General features: G+C 39.0%; 3 protein-coding genes across 4 annotated transcripts; 1 reads left to right on the forward strand and 2 right to left on the reverse strand.

Annotated features, from left to right (window-relative positions):
• Positions 814 to 5,149, reverse strand: LOC104776218 (pyrophosphate--fructose 6-phosphate 1-phosphotransferase subunit alpha 1). The gene is made up of 20 exons (XM_010500246.2): positions 4,939 to 5,149; positions 4,414 to 4,586; positions 4,201 to 4,313; positions 4,011 to 4,085; positions 3,804 to 3,917; positions 3,655 to 3,722; positions 3,457 to 3,540; positions 3,277 to 3,330; positions 3,007 to 3,087; positions 2,816 to 2,909; positions 2,644 to 2,717; positions 2,398 to 2,508; positions 2,261 to 2,305; positions 2,107 to 2,163; positions 1,915 to 2,019; positions 1,708 to 1,824; positions 1,501 to 1,610; positions 1,233 to 1,398; positions 1,016 to 1,141; positions 814 to 871 (listed from the first exon to the last, which is right to left on the reverse strand). Exons 1-19 carry the CDS (start codon positions 5,026 to 5,028, stop codon positions 1,028 to 1,030), a joined length of 1,845 nt encoding a protein of 614 aa, XP_010498548.1. The 5' UTR covers positions 5,029 to 5,149; the 3' UTR covers positions 814 to 871; positions 1,016 to 1,027.
• LOC104776220 (DExH-box ATP-dependent RNA helicase DExH12) lies at positions 5,448 to 14,113 on the reverse strand. Of its 2 annotated transcripts, XR_002037493.1 has the most exons (6): positions 13,910 to 14,113; positions 10,771 to 13,727; positions 9,673 to 10,062; positions 6,376 to 9,570; positions 6,190 to 6,269; positions 5,448 to 5,793 (listed from the first exon to the last, which is right to left on the reverse strand). XR_002037493.1 is itself a non-coding variant. In XM_010500247.1 (5 exons), exons 2-4 carry the CDS (start codon positions 13,708 to 13,710, stop codon positions 6,388 to 6,390), a joined length of 6,513 nt encoding a protein of 2,170 aa, XP_010498549.1. In that variant the 5' UTR covers positions 13,711 to 13,727; positions 13,910 to 14,113; the 3' UTR covers positions 5,448 to 5,793; positions 6,376 to 6,387. The 2 variants fall into 2 exon arrangements, 1 of the variants encoding a protein (XP_010498549.1); XM_010500247.1 differs by lacking the exon at positions 6,190 to 6,269.
• On the forward strand, positions 17,654 to 23,168 carry LOC104776221 (calponin homology domain-containing protein DDB_G0272472-like). The gene is made up of 9 exons (XM_010500249.2): positions 17,654 to 17,858; positions 18,044 to 20,317; positions 20,414 to 20,652; positions 20,741 to 20,899; positions 21,001 to 21,180; positions 21,373 to 21,567; positions 21,654 to 21,752; positions 21,832 to 22,461; positions 22,570 to 23,168. Exons 2-9 carry the CDS (start codon positions 18,094 to 18,096, stop codon positions 22,930 to 22,932), a joined length of 4,089 nt encoding a protein of 1,362 aa, XP_010498551.1. The 5' UTR covers positions 17,654 to 17,858; positions 18,044 to 18,093; the 3' UTR covers positions 22,933 to 23,168.

Consider the following 23,664-nt stretch of genomic DNA (forward strand, 5'->3'; position numbering starts at 1 on the left):
ATATCGATATAATAGTCTTGCTATTTTTTTTTTTTTAATAAGTATAAAATGCTTAAGGGGTTTTCTTAAAATATATTTATTTTTTATTTTTTTGATTATTTTTTTCATTTTTCTTAAAATATTATTTTTTTGTTTTTATTATTTAGACCACCACCCTGGCCCCCTCTACGTTTATTAATATATATCATTCAAGAATTCTTCCTTCAATACTGTAACACTTCATAACATAAAAAAAAAAAAAAAAAAAAAAAGGAAAATGCACCGTATATATGTGATATGCGATACTTACAATCTATGCAGTCTTGTTTTCTTTTAAAAATGTTTTTTTAATTAAAAATTAACAAACTACTAACATGACAATACAATCGTTATGATATGCCACCCAGATGAGCCATTTCATCTATTACAAAAATACACCAAAATATATTTTATTTATGTTTTCCTTATAATTTACATTTGTTTTGCTCATTTTTGTCAGTTATTTTTCTATATTTTTTATTTTAAAAAACAGTAAGATGTTACGTAAACACAAAATTATGTTGTTGAAGTTAGTTGGCTAGCTTTTCTGAGTCATATGTAATATTCTTCTTAGTCTTATACCTTAAAATTAAAATTAAACAAGAATTTCATTGATTACACCTTTCATGAATTCGTTAGTAAATCCCAGCCCCTGTACATAACTAATATTCTGAATTCAGTTCTTAAATTTAATGATTTTTTTAATCATTTTGTGTTCAAGCATGCATGCCAAATTATCATTTTTAAAAAAAAAACTTAGTAATAGTAAAGTTACTATTACATAGGCTTGATTGATATTGTGGAAAAGCGCCTCTATAATCCAAAACCTCTTCATCTCTTTCCAACTCAACAACTTCAAAAATAACAACAAAAGTTATTACATCTCAAAAGAAAGAAAACAAAAAGAAGAGAACAATAAACACGACGTGTGGGATTAGAAAATGTTTATTATGCAAAGCTCATGAGAGAATTGATTATAAGAGTTTTTGACTCTTACGTTTTAATCAAACTATTGACCACCAGTTGAAGAAATAGTAGTAAGAACATCAGTCACCGAAGCCATCACACTCAGTGCTGCCTTCAATACGTCTTGAGAACATCCTGGTTTCACTATCTTCCTCACCTGACCGACCCCCAAAATGTTAAGATTATGAATATGGCCAAGAAGATTAGAAGATAACAAAAGAAAACACACGAGAGAAAAATATTTTTACCTGGTCTAGATATTCCTGCAGCTTCTTGATACGGCCCATGTAATCTTGATCTTCAACACAGAGACTTACTGCTTTAGCGTCCGCACCAGGACCATCGTACTGAAGCGGTCCTGGGTTTCTGTACAGATCTTCCATCAAGAACTTTTGTGCATTCTGTCTCAAGAGACTGCAAAACAAGAAAAAAACCATTAATACTATAACAATTCAGAAACTTAAAAGGCAAATTTGTAAATCAGTGTGTTCATGTTCTTTGTTTTAGCTGGCTTACTCGTATGCTTTGCCTTTCAAATCCACCATAGCTGGATGAATTGCAGGTCTACCGATTGAAGTTAAAGTAGAACTAGCATTTTGGGACCAATGCTTCACCGTCATCATCGCCTAAAGGTTATACCAGAGATAAAGAATGAAGGAATTAGTATATAGAAAAACTTTTTAAATTACCATATTATAGATAGAAAAGAAGACAAAACTCAACTGTAATAGGTGCAGCACCACATTTCCACTTGTTTACAGGACTTTTCAGGTTGGTTACAGTTGCCATGTAACCATTCAGACCAGCTGCAAGGACGTGGTAACATATATGTCCAAGAACCTGCATAATTTTTCCCATTCAATAGTGTGAATATTCATCCAAAATTATTAAGCAGCATTGGTATTGTAGTGCAGCGTGTTAGTGACTTACGTAGGCATAATCACAATCGAATTTCGATGGAAGAGATCCACGAGCTTGGTAACCAAAAAAGTGACATATGGCATTGAACTTCTTCCCCTTGTATGTGCCTTCTTTCTGTCAAGTTCACAGATTCAGTTACATAGGCAATAATGTTTCTTGATGCCAATAATGACTCCAACATTTAGATAACATGGAGCATACCAAGCGCTTGTTCATTTCAGTCTCCACGAGATACGCAAGAAGTTTCTCCGTCTCAATCTGGAGTAGAAAGTAAAAAGGGCATTTAGGATTCCAACGTTTTTTTTTTTTTTTTTTATCATATTAGCTCGGACATTTTTATCCTCCTTATTCTTACCTGGGATAGCTGAGCAGAATCATCAGACTCAGGATGGAGAAGTAGCTGCAGCAACAAAGATTGACCATATTGTAAGCATTCATACTCGTTTGCTTTGGAGAAAAACAAAGAGAAGTCTCGTGTCAAAGAATTTAAACCTGTTTCTTGATGAATGGAGGAAGAAATTCAAACAAAGCAGATGACCAAGGTGAAAGCTGAGTAGATATCTTATCAGCAGCTACACCCTGCCTAAGGAGCCCGTGAATTTCCTACATTACAAAATGTCAAACTTAGACATGGTATATAGTATACTAAAAAATACATCTCGGTGTCAGAGAAATAAGTAAAATAGCTTTAACTGGTAAATACAGATGTCTACAACAGTACAACTATCAAATTATTACCTTTAACAAAGCGTAGACTTCAGGAATACTCTCTATGATCCCTTCGGGAATGAGGATGACTCCATGGTTCTTGTCTGGTGCAAACAAATTTATATGGCACTAGAGTTAGTGGAACATTTGGATACATGATTGCACAATCATATTTAGATATTTTGACTTTTTGTATTCAGACCTTCTACTGCTCTTGCTTGAACAGCATCACAGATCTGTTTCGCAATGTCAAAAATTGTGAGCTTCGATGCTGCAACCTCCTCACCCAATATCACCTGAGACCATTGCGTGTTTAGAAACCATGGTTAGACATAAGCATACCACAAAATATAATTGCCTATGTTTATAAACAGAAGAGAAAAAAATACTAACCATGTTTGGATGAGACTGAAGTGTACATTCAAGGGCAACATGAGAGTGCTTCCGACCCATGAGACGGATGAAATAATAATACTGCCAAAATATAAATTAATCTTGATATCAGAATCATAATGAATACAACTTGGGATTGTTCACTTTGTAATAGATCACATCCTTCATCGAATTTATCTTCTTATCAGAATAAAAAGATAACAAACTGCAGTTAGCCAAAATAAATCCCATCTCTTACAATATGAAAGTTCAACAAGAAATAGCATTTACCTTCTCTGCAGAGAGAGCATCAGTGCAGGCATTGCTAATGAGCTGTGAATTCACCTGTATGACGCAAAATATCATTAGCCAACAATAACATATAGTTTCTGTAAAGACTTTCCAGGACAACGGCAACGTGTTGGCTGCAATAGCTACAAAAGTAACCGGAAAGTTAAAGTTTACATTTACCTTGCATATGGTGTCAAAACCTACGTTTGTCTCCACAAACTGATTCTTGAGATCTCCATTTGTAGTAACTGGAACACCAACAACCTGGAATTTTATAGGCAAATTATAGTACCAAATAGGTATTTCCATTGGTACATGCAGTCCAGAGCGTTTATAAAGGAATTTAATATAAAAGTATCGAAAAAAAAAAATTGGGACCTTAGTTGAGCATTTCGCTTCAACGAAAAATTCAGCAAGATGAGCTGCATCTGTGTTTGATGTTACCCCTTCAAAAAGCATATAAATTTTTGGTTTAGTAAACATCTACAACAAAACTTTCAATGAATGTAGATAAAAAGGCTAGGTACCTCCAATGATAACAAGGCCATCTAACTTCAAATCTGTGCAAGCTTTGAGTGTAGCGTTAACCTGCTCAGTTGTTTTGATCTGATCCTTGGTTCTCCCGAGCAAGTCATAACCACCTTACAACATACATGTCAACACCAGAATATCAGAGTTTGAAATAATGAAAAGGATTCAGCATATCACAGCAATATCTTCATCAAACAACCTACCTTGGTTTTTGTAAGTCTGGAGTATATCATCTGTGATCTCCAGAGTCTTTTGTGCAAATAGACCTTCGGAACCACCTAATATCAGGTAACAAACAAAATCTTACTTAGATCTCTTGTCACTTGGTAACACAAAAATTAGAAAACTCTAATAGCAAATGATGCAATATCTCAGAAGATAACAAAACATTACCCAAAAAACCAAGCAAAGTGCTATTTGAGTTGTGCACTTTGAGAGCCTCGAAAAGACCCCAGATCACATTGTGTCCACCTGGAGCTTGCCTTCCACAAAACACAATTCCAACTCTAGAGTAGAAAAAGGAGCTAGCTTAGGAGGATGAATACAACTTCCTCCTGATAAAGGTGAATTCAAACATAAACACAGAGAGGAAACAGAGTCACAGACCTAACAGATGGAAGCTCGGTAATGATGTGAGCATCAGTGACTTGAGCAGTTTCCCTGAGGAAGTGAGCCAAAGGCTGGCCTAAGGTATGCGGGAAAGCACGAGCCATGGTGTGGGAATCAGCAGCCTCTGCAACAGTGGTTCCATCACCAAGCTCGACGCGGACAGTAGTCCCCTGAGAAACGGAAACACAAAGCACAATAAGAAAATGAGCAGAAGTTCAAATTGAGTAAATCGAAACAAAGGAAACATGGGGATCCGAATTAAAACAGATCGGAGAGCATTACAATATAGAAATCAGATCTGGTTAAGCTAAGCAGCAGCAATATTGTAAGTTGCTCGAATTTAAAGATATACAACAAACAACAAGGTGGATAGTTCCAAGTACTACCAGCCAAGTAGTGAAAGAAGTAAAACGTAAGTCTTCAAATAGATCCAATGATTGGAACCAAGATATATACAATGGGAAGGAACTAAGGAAGGAGTAGATCTATGGAGGGAGAAGCAGAAGAAGAAAGAGAAGGGACCTGGAGACAAGGAGGTATCTCGGGTTTGTACTGAGATCGGAGTTGCTGAAGAGGGGAGAGTTCTCTGGGGATTCCAAAATCTGAATCCATGGCGTTAGGTTTTATGTGGAACAAGTGTGTTTTGGTTTGGTTTGGTGAGAGAGACTTTGAGAGTGAGAGACTTTGTTTTCTTCCTTTTAACTTCCGTTTCTTTCTTTCTTTCTTTCTTTGGGTCTCCCTCTCGTCTCCTTTTTCAGATTTTATTTTAGACACTGAATCTATCCTTCTCTCTCTTATTTGTCCCTGCTTCATCTCCACTATTTACGAGAAGACCATTGGATCTCCGATAAAAGTTACCACCCGACTGTTTTCCCACTCTGTTGTTTGGACATATATTTTTTTTGGTTGTGATCGGTAAACTACCAAAAGGGACATCAAGTTTCCCATTATGTATATTACAACCTTTTACTCAATTTTGATTTTAATCTGACTCGCAAGTCTCAAAAACTCATATGTTTGCAAATGAACACTGCTGCATCTAAAAATTCTCTTTAGCAATCTCAGCTTTCATAGTGTCATAAACTCACATTAGTTTTGACAAAACCAGTAACAAGTCACACCATACATAGGTCTAAAAACTCGATGCATGGCATAATAATGAGTAAAAAAATTCAGCACTGGCTAATCGTAGTAGTACTTACTAAAAGGTCAAACAAACAGAGAGATAGCAAAAGGCCAGAACAACGATTATTACACCTTCATATATAATATCTATTCTTCAGAAACTTGAGATTGCAGAGACCCCCAAAACGGTGTGGTACCGTAGGCTATTTGGAAGACAAGTTTACCCACTCTCCAGAATCAGAGCATATATGCCTGCAAATATAACAGAAAATATGTGTCATTTTCTGGATCTTCAAATACAGAATCTTTTAATCAATTATTTTTTAAGGAACAGCATATGAGATTTATAAGACACATCATAGCAGTGATGCACACATCAAATCACTATCCAATTAGACAGATTTCTAGCAATTTGCTGGTCAACACTCAACATGTTCACTACTTGACTAATTATTCAAATATAATCACATTGTTCACGATTGAATATATAATCACATTCTTCACCATCCAAATAATAATCACATTGTTCACTATTTCACAATAGTAGGTAGGTCATCATCATATATTATGCACAATATGCAATCCTACTTGCACAAACATTCCTGTATTCCAATACTTAAATAAGTAAATCAATGGTAAAGAACAAACCTAATGCATAGCTCAGGCAAAAAGAAAACAGAAGAAGCATATATAAACACGGAGCAGATGGATGAACAAATTACTCGCACCTAATAAAGTTCACACAAAAGATGAAGCGAGTCGGTCAATGCACAAAGCAGAACCAGCTACAGAACCTAAATCCGAAAATTATGACCAGAAAACTGTGGAACTAACCTGAATAACAAATCATTCTTCCATGTGATCTCCAGCGCCAGCTCCTTTGACATCAACAGAGAAAGAGTACTCTTGGTCACAGCCCAAGTAAGAGTCGCACATGAAGTATAGTGTGTATGACTTCTCTCCTGGTTCTGTCGGTACCGTGAAATCCAGCTTCACCTTCGCTTTCCGTTGCAATGAGACACGCTTGATTGCCAGCAACTGATTCGTCTTGGTGTCTCCCACGACCAGCCACCATCCTTCTTCTTTGGTCTTGGGATACCTGAGTGAATCCACAGCTCCCACTTCTGTCCTCCCCTCCATGTCTCTCTCAACCATCACTTGCAATGTAACCTCTTTCCCTGGGGTCACCTCTTCACTGTCAACAACCTCGTAAGTAAGGTCGATGTTTGGGAAGCGGTTGCAGAATCTGGCAATGTCTAGAAGCTGCACGTCTGACATATTGAGAAGCTCTTGGCGTTCTTCGTCCTCCATCTCCACAAGATCAAATACGGTTTCAATGTTTCTCCCCGGGTTCTCCTGGCACCTCTTGGCCAAGTCCTTTGTAAAGTAGGGGAGCTGCAGAAGCATGGAGTCCCGCTCCCACATGCCTTGAGTCACCATCTGGCTTACTTCCATAGCTAACAGAGCAAGATTCAGCCAGCCATTGCTTGATATCACATCAACCATAGCTTGAAGAAGTCTAGTTGCAGATAAAAGGACATCACGCTGATCCATTGCCAAGTTCCCGCCAATGTTTTGCCTTGAGAAATGCGCCTGGAGAAGCGCGTTTGCCTTCACATGAGGGTCTGTGCATTTTGGGTTTTCAAAAGAGAACCTCTGGTGATTGATTAGTCTCCGAACAGTCTCCTCTTCGCCAGGCCGTATAGGGATCATGTCATACTCCGAAGCTGAGGTCAAGATCTCAAGAAGGCCCTTCATCTTGGTTTTAGAAGACAACAGAGAACTGAAGCGCTCAATGGTGGTATAACTGATGTAATAATAGGATGCAATCATACCAAGGTTAAGAGGAGAGAGTTCCATCTCATCCTCTATCTCAATGCATTTACTGGCTTCAAGATTAGACAAGGTGTTCTCAACCAGCTCTGATAGGTGATCAGACAAATGCCTGTGGCTAACACCTTGGAGATTGTAGTAGTTCGGGTTCTGGGGAAGCCTCCTGTACATGAAAGTCCATGTAAGATAATCCACGGCATCTTGCTTGTTTTCTATAACCCCAGCAACCACTTCTGCGTTGAAATTATCATGCAAGAAATGCTGGAGATTACTTTCCACAGGGAAGGCTTCATACAAAAATTTCTTGTAATACTCCTTCTGCGGTGCGTGACAAAAGATCACACACTTCCCGGCATTGTCAAGAAGAGGTCGGCTAGCACGCCCCATCATCTGAAGCAGATCATGGACGGGATAATCAGAATGTGAATTTTCCCTCCCATCGTAATACTGTGTCCCCATTACGACCACCAAATGCGCAGATAATGGAGTGCCCCAACACAATGAACTGCTCATCACACAAGCCTGTATCCGTCCAGCTTCAAAGAGCTGTGTCACAATCTCCTGATCCAGACTGCTTAAACCCTCATGCAAGTACCCAATACCATGGCGCAGTGTCTCCTTCAGTGTTTCCTCGCGGATTTGGCTAACAAAAGGGTCCAGTTCTTCCAGATTCCCTAACAGAAAGTCAGGACTCTGCGGGTTATCCATGTGAGAATAAGCCATCAGATCCACAGCAGTCAAGCGGACATGTTTACGGGTTGGGACGAAAACAATAGCCGGCTTCTTGTTCTTGGCGTGCTGGACTATGGCAGTGTAGGTTGGCTTGGTCATCGCCTGCATCCTGGCTTCAAAACTAGATATATCCACTCCCTGAATGTGAATCTCCAGAGGGACAGGACGGACTCCGGGAGGGAAGTTGAAAAGGCCGTGGGAACTGGCCCCAATCCACTCCCCAAGATCCTTCGCATTTGCAAGGGAAGTGGATAACGCAACAATCCTGATCTTGTTATTGACCTGACTTGAAATATATCTCATTCTGGAGACGATTACCTCCAACACTGGACCACCTAGACCTCCAATTAGATGGAGTTCATCGACGATGAAAAGGCTAACCTGTTGAACGAATTTTCTCTGTTTCCACCTGCGGGAAAGAGCATCCCATTTCTCAGGAGTACTTACGATTATCTGACCTTTCTCAAGCAGCTTAAGATCCAATGCAGTCTCCCCAGTTAGCTCAACAACCCGTAAACCAAGACCCTTCCCAAACTTCTTCTCCCAGATACGAAACTGCTCCTTGGCAATAGCCTCAAGCGGCGCAATATAAACAACACGCATTGTAGCAGGCCCTTCTTGATGATTCCTTAAAATAGCAAACTCCGCACAAATAGTTTTACCACTTCCCGTTGGAGCAGCAACCAACACATTGTCGTTTGTGTTATACAAAACAGTAAAGACCTGGGTCTGCACTGGATTAAAATGCTTGAAATCCTGATAGAGTCTCTCATAATTTGGATTCCTTAGCGCCGTCACTGGGAGGGGCTGCAAGTCCAGTAGTTCCGTCGGAGGTGGATACTTTTCTGGAAGAATAAGATGCCTGAAAGATACAGGCAACACAGTCTGCGAGCCAAGCCACTTGTCTGAAACCACTCGGACAAAATACTGAGGTGGTAGTGGTTCAAAGATTGGCACAGTGAAGCTCAAAGTGTGATCCTCATCAACATACTGCTTCTTCAAAATAAAATACTCGTGATGAAGGATCTTTTCACCATCATTGTCTTCCACAATTATCCAGAACGGCTCAACATATTTATGAATTTTCTCGTCCCACAAGAAATCAGGTGTAACTGTGAGCTCCACCTTCAGAACAGTGCGAGTTATAGGCTGAACATGTGCAGAAAGAGTCAGTTTTGGGAACTGGTGGATGAACCTGTGAAGCGGCCTGCCCATCTTAGGACTACGAATAAGCTCTCCTAGCTCCTGTGCGGATAGATCATAGTATCTCTCCCACACCAAATCCTTCTTCTCCAACTTCATCAAAATATCATTAGGAATTCCATGAAACTGACGAAGGGGTGTCTGGACACTCCACATCCTCTTCCCAACCATTTTAGACAAGTTCAGAGCCTTCTCTGCCAGTTGAGCCCATCCCCTCTTCAATACAATTTCGTAGAGAGCTCGCACAAGACGTCCAGCACTCTAAACATGACAGAAAGAAACGACATATAAGGACCAAACACTAGATACAGCAAATTTATCAATGTAACTAGAAGAGACGAGAGTAGAAAGTATAGAACAAACCTGAGTAATGTAGACCATGTCAGATGTCAAAGAAAGACCCTCAAGCTTTAGCTGTGAAATATATGCCTGCAGCAATACATTTATCTTTGCACTGGGCTCCTCCAAAGTTTCCTTGATCGGAATAGGGACACGATCCAAAAGTTTCGCCAGTTCCATCTTCTCATCTTGCCGAACAGTAACATACTTGAACTCCTCACTCAGTGAGAACAGACGATAGAGATCTATATCACCCATTGTTGGCTTCAAATGCTCATTGTACGTAGCTATTGTCCCATGGGTTATGTAATAGTAGCTAGCAATGCGTCCCAAATCTGTAACTTGGAAGTACCCACTTTTCCTGTCATACTTAACCAAGTTGTTTTTGTCCAAGATAGTAGCAGCCGAATGTATCTGCAAAAACAACAATTCCATCAAGCATTAGACACAGCTGGCCGTTAAGAATAATTAATAAATTTAACTGTAGAACAACTTGAAGAGGACAAGGCAGTCACAAGGATCCAACAGTTCATCATGGAATGCATGTAATAGAAAGTTAGAAAGCTACTGATGCTATGAACAATATTTCTGGAAAATGATATCAAATAATAAACGTAATTTTCAGAGTACTAGAAAATGAGATCACCATTAGGAATTTATTTGATAAAATAAAATGCAACTTACAGAGCAATAACGTTAAATAATCAGATACATCATCATTCAAAATACTCAAACAGAAATTTTTGGATCATGGATTGCATATAGTGGACAGTGGCAAAGTTACTAATGCGAGGCANTTTTTCGGGTGTTGTAACAATTATCTGAGTCTCTTCAATTTCTTTCCCGGTTAGGGACTGATCCCCACTGAGTTCTCTCACAGTAACNTTATGAAAAACAAACGCACAGAGCATTAGAAACTCGTCACTAAGAATACTACACAAATAAAAGTAACTTTCAGAGTAGTGACAAAAAACATGCACAGTTAATCATGGATTGTATATAGTGGCCATGTGAAAGTTCCAGATAGTAGGCATATATCTATAGGCATGCAACAATAAACAAATGATATGATGACGATAGATTTCGAAAACTCAAATTTATGCAGATGAAAAAAGTACGGACCAGGTCAGCTCTTCTTTCCTCCAACACTACGTCTTTTGCAAGGGCATCAGGCGCTAAGCCATACAGCGTTGGATTACGAACCATACGGATATATAAATACGTATAACCAAGCCAATGGCAAGCCTCTCTAGCATTTTGAACGGTTCCAAGCACAATTTCAGCATTAAGCTGATCAGCAAGTTTAGAAATAAACTGGCTCTCAATAGGTAGTTGCTCATTCATCAAAGAAAGATAATATTGCAGCTCGCTGTAGCCGGTGATAATTATACCCTCCCCATGTTGATCATACTGAGGTCTTCCAGCACGGCCAAGCATCTGCATAACATCTAGAGGACTCAGCTCCATCCACGCCCCTTTCTCAGGATTATACACTTGGGTTCCTTTTATAATAACTGTATGTGCAGGCAAATTCACACCCCATGCGAGAGTTGCTGTGGAAACCAGGACTTGCACATGCCCCTGAGCAAAAAGATCTTCAACAATCTCACGATCACTCCTTGTTAACCCAGCGTGATGAATTGCAAAACCGTATGGCAGAATATCTTTCAGCTCATTATTCTTAACAATCTCAACCTGACTCTGAAGAACTTCACGACTTACACTATCTTCTTTCAAGAATCTGCTGACGGTATCGTTCGCCACTGCCGTGTCCCGTATTGCTCTTGCAGTTTTTGCTGTTTCCTTCCTCGAATGAACAAAAATAAGGACCTGGTGCTTTCCAGCACCAGCCACTACTTTCTGATAACATAGATCATTCATCAGTTGGAACCGCTGCAACGGTTTCTTCACACTGATTCCAATATACTGCTGATGGAGAGGCACGGGTCTGTAGCTGCGGTCAAATTTAAACAAACCTTTCTTCAGATCAACCCGCAAAAATAAGGCCACGTCTTCATAATTTGGCAGTGTAGCAGATAAACCCACCAGACGAATATTCTCTTTCGTGGTTTCAATTTGCCTAAGAGTCCTAGCAACAATGCTTTCAAGCACAGGACCTCGATTATCATGAAGGAGATGAATTTCATCGATTATAAGAAGTCTCACAAGCTGAGTATAAGTTCGATCTCCAGACTTCCTAGTGATGATATCCCACTTCTCTGGTGTTGTAACAATTATCTGAGTCTCTTCAATTTCTTTCCCGGTTAGGGACTGATCCCCACTGAGTTCTCTCACAGTAACTCCATAATCCTTCAGACGATTAGACAAATTACCTACAACTTCAGCAACAAGGGCTTTCATGGGTGCAACATAGACAATTTTGTAATCTCCATGGTTATAAGTTCCATCTTCATTCCTATTCATTTCAAGTTGCTGAAGTATCGTAAGCATAGCAACATTGGTCTTCCCCGCACCAGTCGGAGCACAAAGAAGAATGTTCTCTGCCGTAAAAAGTGCAGTCTCATACACTTTGCTTTGAACCCTGTTCAACTGTTTCATTCCCTTGAAAGCAGGTTGGGCCCAGCCAGGCATTTCGGTAATCTTCACAAGCTTCTCATTGATATCCACCTTTTTAGAAACCCATGGCACATGGACTTCATCATATCCTTTGCCATGACTTCTGTAAGAGCCAGGAGGAAGGTCACACTTCTTATTCGCCATCAGGAGACCACCTTGGTCAAAAGCCAAACTCTCCAAGTCCAGCATCTGACGCTGACCCTTCACCCAGCCACTCTCTAAATCTCTATCAGCAACATCTCTCCTGCCTCTGCCTCCATCTCCACCAGTTTCATCCCTCAAACGTCGAGCTTCTTCGTTAATACTTTTTTGCAGATTCTCCTCCCTCTCTTTCGCTGTTGCTCTTGTTGCATGCAGCTGCTCCACAATTGCTGTCAACTCTGGGCCCAACCCCCTCATCTCCTCCTCAATTCGATTCCTCTCTTCCTGGTCTTCTGCCCTAGCCAACCGAGTGCACCACACAACTTTAAGACGGTTCCGCAGCAGAAATTTAACAAGGCTAAACTTGTCAAACTGAAGGTGCACAAGCAGCTTGTTCTCAACATCCCTATCATCTCCTTCAGCGAGTATCTTAAGAAGCTCTTCTGCGAGTACTTGGCATTGTTGTGGATCAATCTGCTGTTCATATGCTTGAGATATCTTTCTCTGGAGCCAATATGCATCTATGTCTTGAACATTAAGATTTGTGCCCTCATTTGCATCTCCTGCATCATCGTCATTTAATCCTGCACCAACCTGCATACCTCCAGTTCTGGTAGGCTCTTCATCCTCCTCATCATCTTCCTCTTGAACCATATCAGGATCACTATCCTCATCATCTTCTTCATTCTCCTCAAATTCAACAGCGACGCCCAAATCATCATCAAGCCCCTCATCGTCATTCGCTTTACCACCACCAGAATCACCACCCTCTTGAAAATCAGTGATCAACTTTCCAATGCTAACAAGCTGATCAAACTCATTGTCTTTAATTTTGTTGAGCAACTTCTCGATCTCCATCTTTTTCTCAGGGTTTTTGAATGTTTCGTTCTTGAGGACGGCCAAAATCTCATCCGCAGCACCACTAACAATATTAAGAGGTTGCCCACCCAACTGCTGCTGAATAAGACTAAGCATGGCCTCATACGCAGCCCTCGTCTCCTTAGTCTTGGGCTGATAAACCGCATCATCAGTATCAGTAAGCACGCTCTCTTCCCTAAGACGACGCCTCTTACTCTGCCGAACATTAGCAGTATCATCTACAACATCGCGTTCCTTCTTCTTAGACTTCTTAAGCTTATCCTCCAGCTCCTGAGGCCTTCCCCTAGCAACACGGTCACCAAAAGTCCTCGGATCAATTCTCCCATACAGAGTTTCCGGTTCTCCTGTAGGCTCATGTGTATCCCGAGGACGATTATCAGTGGTTAACACCAGACTAGAGTTGGCTCTGTACTCGTACTGCTTGAACCTGGCATGTGCTTCCGCACCGCCTCCCAAGTTCGCCATCACCAAATCCGTTAAACCTAAAAAAAAAAAAAATCAAATCAAACAGAGAAACACACAACAATGTCAACCTCGAATCTAAGAAATTACCCGAAATAAAACCAAAAGTGAAACGAAGAAACTCCCCAAGAACGCAGATGATAAACCCTAATAAACCCACCCCAAATCGAGTAAACAAAGAGAGAGAGAGAAAAACACTTACGGAAACAGCTACGGAGTCTCTTCTTAGCTCGACTCGCTCCAACGAAAAAGAATCTACTAGCGGAAACCCTAGTGGGAGATGATTCAGCTTTCCCCCTTCTCGCGTCTTCTCTATCTCCTAACAAATCGCTCTAATATGAGAGACACTCGACTGCGCGAAGACTTGCTATAAGCGAGCAACCGCCTTAAGGTGACAACCCCTTAACGACGCCGTTTAAAACTATGGATCCTATAACGAAACCGACCTATTTAGCTTTATTATTGGGCTGGGCCTGTACAGACTCCATAAGCCCAACGCAATAAGACGGTGGTCAGAAGTAAATGAATGCAAGCGTTTTTGTTTATCACACACTCTCCAGACCTTCCACAGAAACCTCGTTATAATAATTAAAATTGTCAAAAATATAAATACGGAATACCTCACATTAATCATCGCTGACAAATATAATGTGTGTGTAATAATGAAAAAAAAAAAGTAGGAATGGGAAGACTTTAAAATGTGACAGTGACATGGTGGACTGATTACTTTGAATACAATCTTAGATTAGTAAAAGGAGAGGCACATGCATGTGAGACGAAGAGCTCATGTGTTATCATGTGAAATACTGGGCAGGCGAAGAAAATATATCCAAAACTTATATATTATTTATTTATATCTGTTTTGTCAAAAACTCTATAAGAGATCTGTTGATCTCAGAGATAATATAGTTTTTATAACATGTAAGAGCTATATTGAATCAAAAAAAATATCAACCGCCATAATTGATATGCGAATTTACATCGTTGGACCAAACATCAATTATACACAACAATGACAATAGGAAAAAAAAACTCACTCTATCATTAAAACTCGTGTGTCGAAGTTTTAGACTAGATTTTTTCTCTTTCGTTTACTCTATTACGTACTCTTCTTATATATAATGAAATACAGAGAATGGTGACAAACAAACAAAAGAGTAATCGAATACTCGTGTGAAATATTGAGACGTGGAAAATCAAAATGTCCTGAAAAGGCCATGTGTGGGAATCCACGTAACTATAGCCTCAATTTTGTATTTATGTCTAATGTTTAATATTCGATAATACACAATAAAGTGCAAATATAGTCATTCAGTTTTTTTTTTCTCTATAACCTTAGATATATATACGGAGTATCCATACACAATAAAGTGCAAATATAAGAGTTTAATATTTTAAAACTATACTAAACCTTTACCAACAATATTATTTTTTCCTTTAAGGCAATTAATGCATACATAATAATTAAAAAAAAAAACATTTTGGTAAGCACTCGTTCTCCTAAATTCCGTTTTAAACATACATGTATATAGGTGAGCACCTAGACCTAGTGCGGGTTAGAGCATTTGGCCATTGATCATGTGACATAGTGTGGCTCCATTATCTTTAAAGCTTTGCCGGAGATATTTATGACAAAACTGGTGTACTTTATTCCAAGATGTTAATAACATGCACTTTTTTTATTCAATACAAAATAAACATAACATAACATAACAATGACCTTTTTCCAAACAAAATAACAACGGCTATGCTGTTTTTTTACATACCAAAATATTTAACCGCTGTATATTATTATTCTGATTAAGTAGCCTCTGCCGATTGTCATTTACCATCGTTAATGATTACAAGTAACAATTGATGTCAAAACCATCACTTAACTGACACGAGATTTAAATGCGTTACAATGTATAATTGTTAATTAACTTCAAAATCCATGGGATATAAGAATCTAGGGAATAAATTAACATACGTTACATACCTACAATATTGTTTATAAAGAGACAAAAGCGACAAAAAAGGAACCACTTTTCATATCGTGAATACGTGAATTTCCATGTTATAGAACCGCTAATAAAATTGATAAGGTCAAAAGTTGTAGCTAATCGTGACATCCCACCAACCTAAAGTTCACCTCTCACCGCTGCACGCATGACCTAAATATTTACAAAATTCAAAAAATCAAGAAAAGAAAACCACTAAAACAACGTGTAGTCGTGTAGAGGTGATAAAATTGAGTTAACATATATATATATATATATACCTATAAAATCATAGATGAAAAGTAATACAGTATGACATACGTTAACGTTATTACTCTTAATCGATAATTGATAGAGACGATGTAGCTCGTGTTGCGGCATCTATAGTCAATTAGTTTGATTTATTGATGTTTTTATTTCTTATAGCTAGCTGTCTCTTTGGCGAATTGTGTAATTCATCAAGTTGGTGTATTGTTAATTAGTTTTACCAGCTACTCACTTTAATTGTTCGATCTAGTGCTACCAAACTAATGGTGACTACCAAAAAAAAAGTCGTATAGCGTATTAACGTGTTTTTCAATTCTATCTACGTGCATAAAATTAATTTTCGTCAAACTATACAGTAGTAGTAGATAGATCTAAACAAATCAAACGGCGAAACCTAAAATACGTAGACAACAAACAAGAAACGTCATTAGCTAATATATAATGGTCTCTTGTATTGTATTGAATCATCATCAATCATACCACCGAAACCGACATTTGTAATCACGTCATTTTCGGTTAATAGGTTGAAAAAGAAAAATTCTCATCTTCAATATGAAAAATATAGGATAGAGACCATGAATGATGATGTTAATCGCTTAAGGATCCTTTATTACTATGGTTTAAGTAATTTCAAGTAAGTTTGGTAATTAAATTAAGTTTTTTAACCAAATGCAAATATCATTCAACATATTATTAGAAGAAATGTTTATAGATGTTCAAGTAAGATTGGCAATTTTAAAAAGGTTTAGAGATACACAATAATCATGGTTATGGGGGGAAAAAAATGAAAGAGCAATCAAAATAAATATAACTTGATGAGTCCTATAAGAAAAGAAAGAATGAGAAGGTCGTTTTCCGTGTAGAACAGAAAGCGCATATCCGTTTTGGTAACTGCGGGGGACCCAATTCTCCTCACGCGTTACTTTACCCGGCTCGACCCGACCCGACACGACACGACCCGACCCGACCCGATTCACACACAGTTTTTAAATTTGGTAACTCTGTTAATTAGAGTTTTTCCTCTTATTAAATAGTTGATGATGATGTGAAAATTTGTGTTTCATCCTATTAAAGGATGCCACATGTATCTATCTTATCTAATTAAATCATAACTTTTTTTCCATAGCCCATAATAATCACGGATATATATATATGCATACAAAGCACATTATCTCTTTTTTTTTTTTTTTCTTTTGCACTTTATGAAATAAAAATAATTTCATTATCCGATTGTACAAAATAAGATACACCAAAGTTATACTTAAATATTCTTTTATCATTAAAGATAAAAGAAAACTTTTTTATAATCCCCTTCATAAATAGATAAAGTTTATATCTTTTTTTGTTGTTGTTGTTAATTGATGGACAAGCCACATAATCAGAAAATAAATAATGGTAGTACTCATTATGAATAATGATGGTAATCATAAACAGATCTTGAAGTTAACTTAGCACTGATAATTATATATAATTTTGGATAAATATGACTCCAAGATTTACGTGTTTCTACCATATACGCCTTATCTTTTAATTAATTTAATTTATTTTTACTTATTGTGCTTTCTTCCTCTAATGTAAAAATTCCAGACATTGGTTAATCATAAAAAGAAATATATAAAATAAAAGAAAAAAAATCTGAATAAGGAAGCCCTCTGTTCAACAAAGAGGCTTCTCTCGTTCCTTAATTCCTCCTCCTCCTTCTTCTCTCTCTCTCTCTCTCTCTCTCTCTCTTAAGCCAGCTGTTTTCTTCTTCTTCTTCTTCTTCCTCTTCTTCTACTACTCTCTCTCTTTTGCTCGCTTTCAAAGTTCCTCAAAATCATCCTCCGTTAATCGCCAGCATTGTCTTTCTTACCGATCTGACTTTCTCAGCATTCGAAATCTCCGGCGTTAAAGCCTGATCTCAAGGTTAGTTGTGAAATCGTTATTATTTTTTTTTTATTAATTTCCCCCGGAACTTTTTTTTCTCTGATCTCCGTCCATGTTGGTCTAGTTTTTTTTTTTGTTTTTTTGGGTTCTTGAATTTTTAAATTGTTAGATCTGGTTGCAATTTCGTTTGATCTGATCTATTCGTACGCGTTTTTTTTTATTAGCTTATATCGTTCGTGATTCCGTCGGTGGAAGCTTTGCAAAAAAAAAAAAAATGCCGGTGGAGGGGGAGAGAGAGCAAGGTGAGGTGTCGGTGAAGGTTGATTTCGAGAATGCGACTGAGATTAAACAGGAGGTTGTTGAAGTTCCGACGACGACCAAAGAGGACGACGTCGTGGTGAATGGGATCAGCCATGTCGGTAATAATGGCAACGGGAACGACACCGATGGTTCTTACGTTTTCATTACGGAGAATGATACCGTTGGAGATGATTCTGATTCTGTTAAGCCTGTTGATCTCAATGTTGTTGAGAAAGATCTCAAGGTGGGAGATAATGCGAATTCTGGGGATGTGAAAGTGGAAGAGGCTATGAGTAGTGCAGATGATGTTGTTTCGGGAGTTTCTCAAGATAGTCAAACCCTGGAAAAGTCTGAACCAGAAAAGGCAGATGATGGACCCGAGGAGGAGGTCGTTGGGATTGTCCCAAAGTCAGAAATCGAGGATTCTCTTGCAAAAAGCGTCGATGAAGAGAATCTTGGTAATGGGCATCTGGAAAAAGAGCTTGAGGGTAAATTGGAATCTACAGAGGAAGTGAAGCAACTTCAAGATTCTGAAGTTGGACCCAGGGATCTGACAAAGAATATCGCTGAGGAAAAGCCTGAAGATAAAATTGAATCTGAGATTAAAACAGATGTGGAGGGACATCAAGGGGACATTATTGAAACGCAAGAAAAATCTGATGTTGATGTTGATGTTTCTGAAGATCTTAAACATAACGAGGATGTAGCAAAGGACCCAGTTGACTCAGATCAGGGAAGTGTGTCTAAGTTGGCGAGCGCTAAGGTTTCTCCAACTGACCCCGATGATAGAGACATGGGTTTGGGACAAGTTACGCTAGCAGATCCAGCTGATACCATCAATGGATCTGAATCTGTGAATGATCGCAGTGGATCAGAATCTGTAGCAGTTTTAGAATCTGTTCCTGTTGAAAATGGTCATCCTCCAATAGAATCAGAGTCAGAGAAAACTGGTGATGTTCCATTTACTTCAGAGGCGGAGAAAGTCAATGCTTTCGAAGGTGATGTGTTGCCAGACTCTGGATCCGTGGAGGTTGCTGTATCAGAGGTAAGTAGTGATGTCCCGGCTGAGACTCAAACTCTTACTGCCGCAAGCTTGGATGCCCACACTCCTGGTATAGATAGTGTAGTTGAAAATGGTAATATCAAATCGGAATCTGAAGCAGATATTGGAGCTGTTGATGATGTCTCCGTGTCTGATGGGAGTATAAACACTCATCAAGATGATCCTACTTATGATCAAGAAGGAAAACAACACATAGAATCTGAAGTTAAGGAACTTCTTGATGCCCCTGCTTCAGAAGAAAGAAGTGATGCTGTTATTGTTGCCAAAGAGAAGGTTTCAGAAGCTGCTATTTCTGATGGCTTATCTTGTACCAACCAGCAGGAACCAGAACGTGATGAGAAATCTGGGCTTGTTGAAAAACTACCATCCCATGTGCTACATGAGAATGCGCCTTCTGGGAATGACACAAGTGTAAATGTAAGCGATGACAGCAAAAGTCAAAGTTTATCAGAGGGAGTTGACACGAACCAGAAGATTCAAGATGATTGTAGTGCTCAGTTGGAAGAAGTGGCCAATGTGAATGTAAAACATGCTCCTAATGAGAAAGTTCAAGAAAACAACAGCGAGAGGAACTTAAGTGTTGGTGGTGATGTTTGTCTAAACTCTGCTGAAGAAGCGAAAGAGTCACCTACAGAGGATCTTTCTGGGAATGCATCCCTTGAGAGTGCTGAGACTCTCTCTACAAACATCAAGGAATCATTGAGCTTGTTGGATTCCAAAGCCGCTGTCTCTGACTTGGCAGAAAGCTCAGCAGAAGGAGTGGTTGGCGAAACGGGTGCTGTTGCCACGGAATCTGAAGCTGCGCAATCAGTTGAAGAATGCTCTGAACCTCATATTGCTCCATCCACTATTGAATTTGGTGAAATAAACAGAGAAGTCAATTGTGGTTCAGAAGTGAATGTGACGAAGACCCCTCCTGTTGATGTGTGTGAGGATATACCACCTAATGAAGTTTCTGAGATGAAAGAATCGGACATCAAAGAAAAATCTTCGATAAATGCAGATGAAGAAGTCGGTACTGCCTCAGTTGCATCTGAAATCAAGACCTGTGCACAGGATCTTGAATCTAAAGAGGTTACATCTACTACAGAAGCTAAAGACTCTGTGGACAGCCAACCTGCTGAAAACAAAGATGGTAATAAGTTAATTGAAAATGAAATTCTGCTATGTACTTCTCTTGTTGAGGCTGAGAAGGCTGGAGTTGACGGTTTATCTAAATTGTTGTGTTCAGGAAATGCTGTTGATGGAACAGATGGTAAAGTAGCCTCGACCTGTGATGGTTCTGCGCATGATGCTTCTGAAGCGCACACTGTAGCGGTAGAGATAGAGAAAAGACCGTTTTACTTTCTGCCTAGAGTTCCAAGATATGTTGACGAAAATTTAGCTGAGCAACTCGAGCATGCTGAAGCGCAGGTCGATCAGAAAACACAGAGTCGGGATGCTCTTAGAGCGGATATCCAGAAGATACGCGTAAGAGACAGTTTTGAGTTTTTCATAAGTTAAATCATCTTATTCTAAATTTCACTCTTGACAATTTTTTTGAAATGGTTATCTCTAGGCAATATGTAAGGACTATGATATCAGTTACAAGGCGGCCATGGCAGAAGAGAGATCTGCAAGAAAAGCAATGCATTCAAAACGGCAGGAAATTGATACCCTTCAGTCTGTGATTAGCCGGGTTAAGAGTGCTGCGTCTGTTGATGATATTGATTCGAGGGTGAGATTCCCAGCGATCACTTTCCAGCTAATTCTTGTTAAGGTTTCCAGCTTCTCTAACATGATTATGCTAATCTTTCTGATTTCTCTGCCTGCAATCAGGTGCATAATATGGAACACTTGATGCAACACTCAACTATATCTCTGACTGAAGAAAAAGGATTCATGCGTGAAATAAAACAGTTGAAGCAACTCCGTGCGCAGATATCTTCGAGTATGGGTACCACGGATGAAGTTAAGCAAGCATTGGATGAGAAAGAAAAAACAGAAGAGCGTTTGAAGGTACACTGCAGTCTTAGAAGTCATCTTTTATGTCCTATCTGCATTTAGTTGATACCTGCTACCTCTCTACTTTGATTATATCTATTTTGACGGTTCAAGGGCCTTTATTTCCTTTGTTTACATAACGTTCATCAGGGTGATCCATTTATTTAACCTTTTCTTTGTGGATATCATTTAACGTTTACATAACAGGTATTGAGGAAGGAACTAGATGGGCTTAGAAACGATCTCTCAAAAGTCGAAGCAATCACAAAAGCTGCTAAAAAAAAGTGTGATGAGGAGTGGGAAGCACAGAGTAAACTGCAAGAACAGTTCAGAGCTGCTGCTGCTGTTCGCCAGGAAGCATTTGTGCACCTACAGGATTTGAAGAAACAACAACGAGAAAAGGTACCCAAGCTCACCTGAAAGCAGACATAAACTTACAAATGCTTGCATTTGTGTTTTGTGATTAATCCTTCACTTTACTATTTCAGAACAAATATTTCTTCAAGTACAAAGATAATTCAAGGGCAGCAAGTGAAATGGCTTTGAAGAAAGACAGAGCAGCCCTGCAAAGCCTTTGTTCTGACCAGGTATAAGCAGATGCCAAATTTCTACAATGGTTTTAATCCGTGTATGTCGGCTTTGTACTCATTACAGTTTTTTAAATAGGTTGAGAATTTCATGAATATGTGGAACAATGATGAGGAGTTCCGAAAATACTATGTAAGATGCAACACAAGGAGTACCTTTAAGAGACTAGGAACCCTAGATGGACGATCTCTTGGCCCTGATGAGGAACCACCTCGGATCACTTATGCTACAAGAACAGACAAACTTAGATCTTCTAGTGACAGAGCAGAGAAACATGAGGCAGCTCCACCAGTTCCAGCACAACAAGAGAAAGTCATCAAATATGAAGGTTCAAAAGTTGAAAACAACAGTAAGGCTGCTGCTAAACCCACTGAGCAGAAGAGTCAGACCACTAAATCTAAAAAGGCCGTCAAAGCGGACCAGCCTCCCCCGATTGTTACCAAATTGGATTCTGGAAAAGAGGAGATCGAAAAGTCAGAAACAAAGGAAGAAGAAGAGCCACCTAAGTTAACCAAAGAGGAAGAGGAGTTAATTAAGAAAGAAGAGGAGAAGAGAAAACAAAAGGAAGCTGCGAAGATGAAGGAGCAGCATCGGTTGGAGGAAATAGCAAAAGCGAAAGAGGCAATGGAGAGGAAGAAGAAGAGAGAGGAGAAGGCTAAAGCAAGAGCTTTGCTTAAGGCCCAGAAAGAAGCAGAAGAAAGGGAGAAGGTAACTTTTCCTTTTCACAGATATAAAGCATATTTCAATCATCTCTCTCTCTCTCTCTTCTTTCTCGCAAATGTGTGTTTGATCTAACGAATACTCTCTATTGTATAGGAACGAGAAAAGAAGCTAAGGAAGAAGGAGAGAAGAAAGGGGATATTTACATCAGAAGAGGCAGCAGCAGAAGCCCCAATTCCGACATCAGAGACTGTAGTAGAAACCCCAAGGGAGATCGAAATTCCAAAGAAACAAACCATAGAGGAGAGTCAGCAAATCAAGAAATCTCACAAACCATCATCACAGTTTCTCAAACAAAACAAGTCAAAATCGGTTCCTCTGCCTTTAAGGAACCGAGGAAACAAGAGAAAACTGCGGCAATGGATGTGGATTGGACTCATAGTTGTGGTCATCCTCGCATTGTTCCTTCTCGGTAATGCTAATCTCTCCTTCTCTTCAGCAAATCTCTGGTTTACATGAGAAAAAGAAAAAAAGAAAAATGGCACACTCTTCTTACACACTTTGCCTTGTGCTTTTTATAGTATGTTTTTTTGGCTCATATAAATTAGTTTGGATTGTGTTTGGTGCTTTTTTTCTTTTTTTTTCTTTTTAAGTGGAAGCTTTGATTCATTGATTTCACACGAACAACAGACATAGATTGGTTTTTGCTTGGCTCTGGGTATATGTCTAAGAAGCAGGATTCGGGTTTTTTTTTATTTTTTTTTAATATACCATAATATATTATTAAAGCAGCGACGTCTTCTCTAGTTTTATATATATATATTGAAAGATAGTATAAATTACGAATATAGGAGAGGACCAACGATGTAGTACTTAATCAACAATGGAGATGATCATGTTTCTCAGCTCTGTCATTTGAAGTTCTAAGACTTGTTCGTTCTTTTCACATAAGTGATCCGGGGTGGTTCCTTATAACTCATCAGTGCCAAGAGATCGTCTATATATCTAGGGTTCCTAGTCCTCTAAAGGACCGAGCAGAGAAAGATTAGACTCAACACTGGATTCAATCTTATACTTTCCCATCACCAATCCTCATCGTAATTCATCTCTGGGATCAAATCTTGGAACAACATTCTATAATGAGCACAAGAACTGCTAGTCGCAGTAATTTGCCTAGAAAGCAATTGATACGATCGAATGCTAGCTCTTCGATTAAAGATGGCAGTTTTTTTAACCTCCTACGTACGAGAC

Source organism: Camelina sativa, chromosome 3 (assembly GCF_000633955.1).
Source record: "Camelina sativa cultivar DH55 chromosome 3, Cs, whole genome shotgun sequence".
Taxonomy (NCBI): Eukaryota; Viridiplantae; Streptophyta; class Magnoliopsida; order Brassicales; family Brassicaceae; genus Camelina; species Camelina sativa.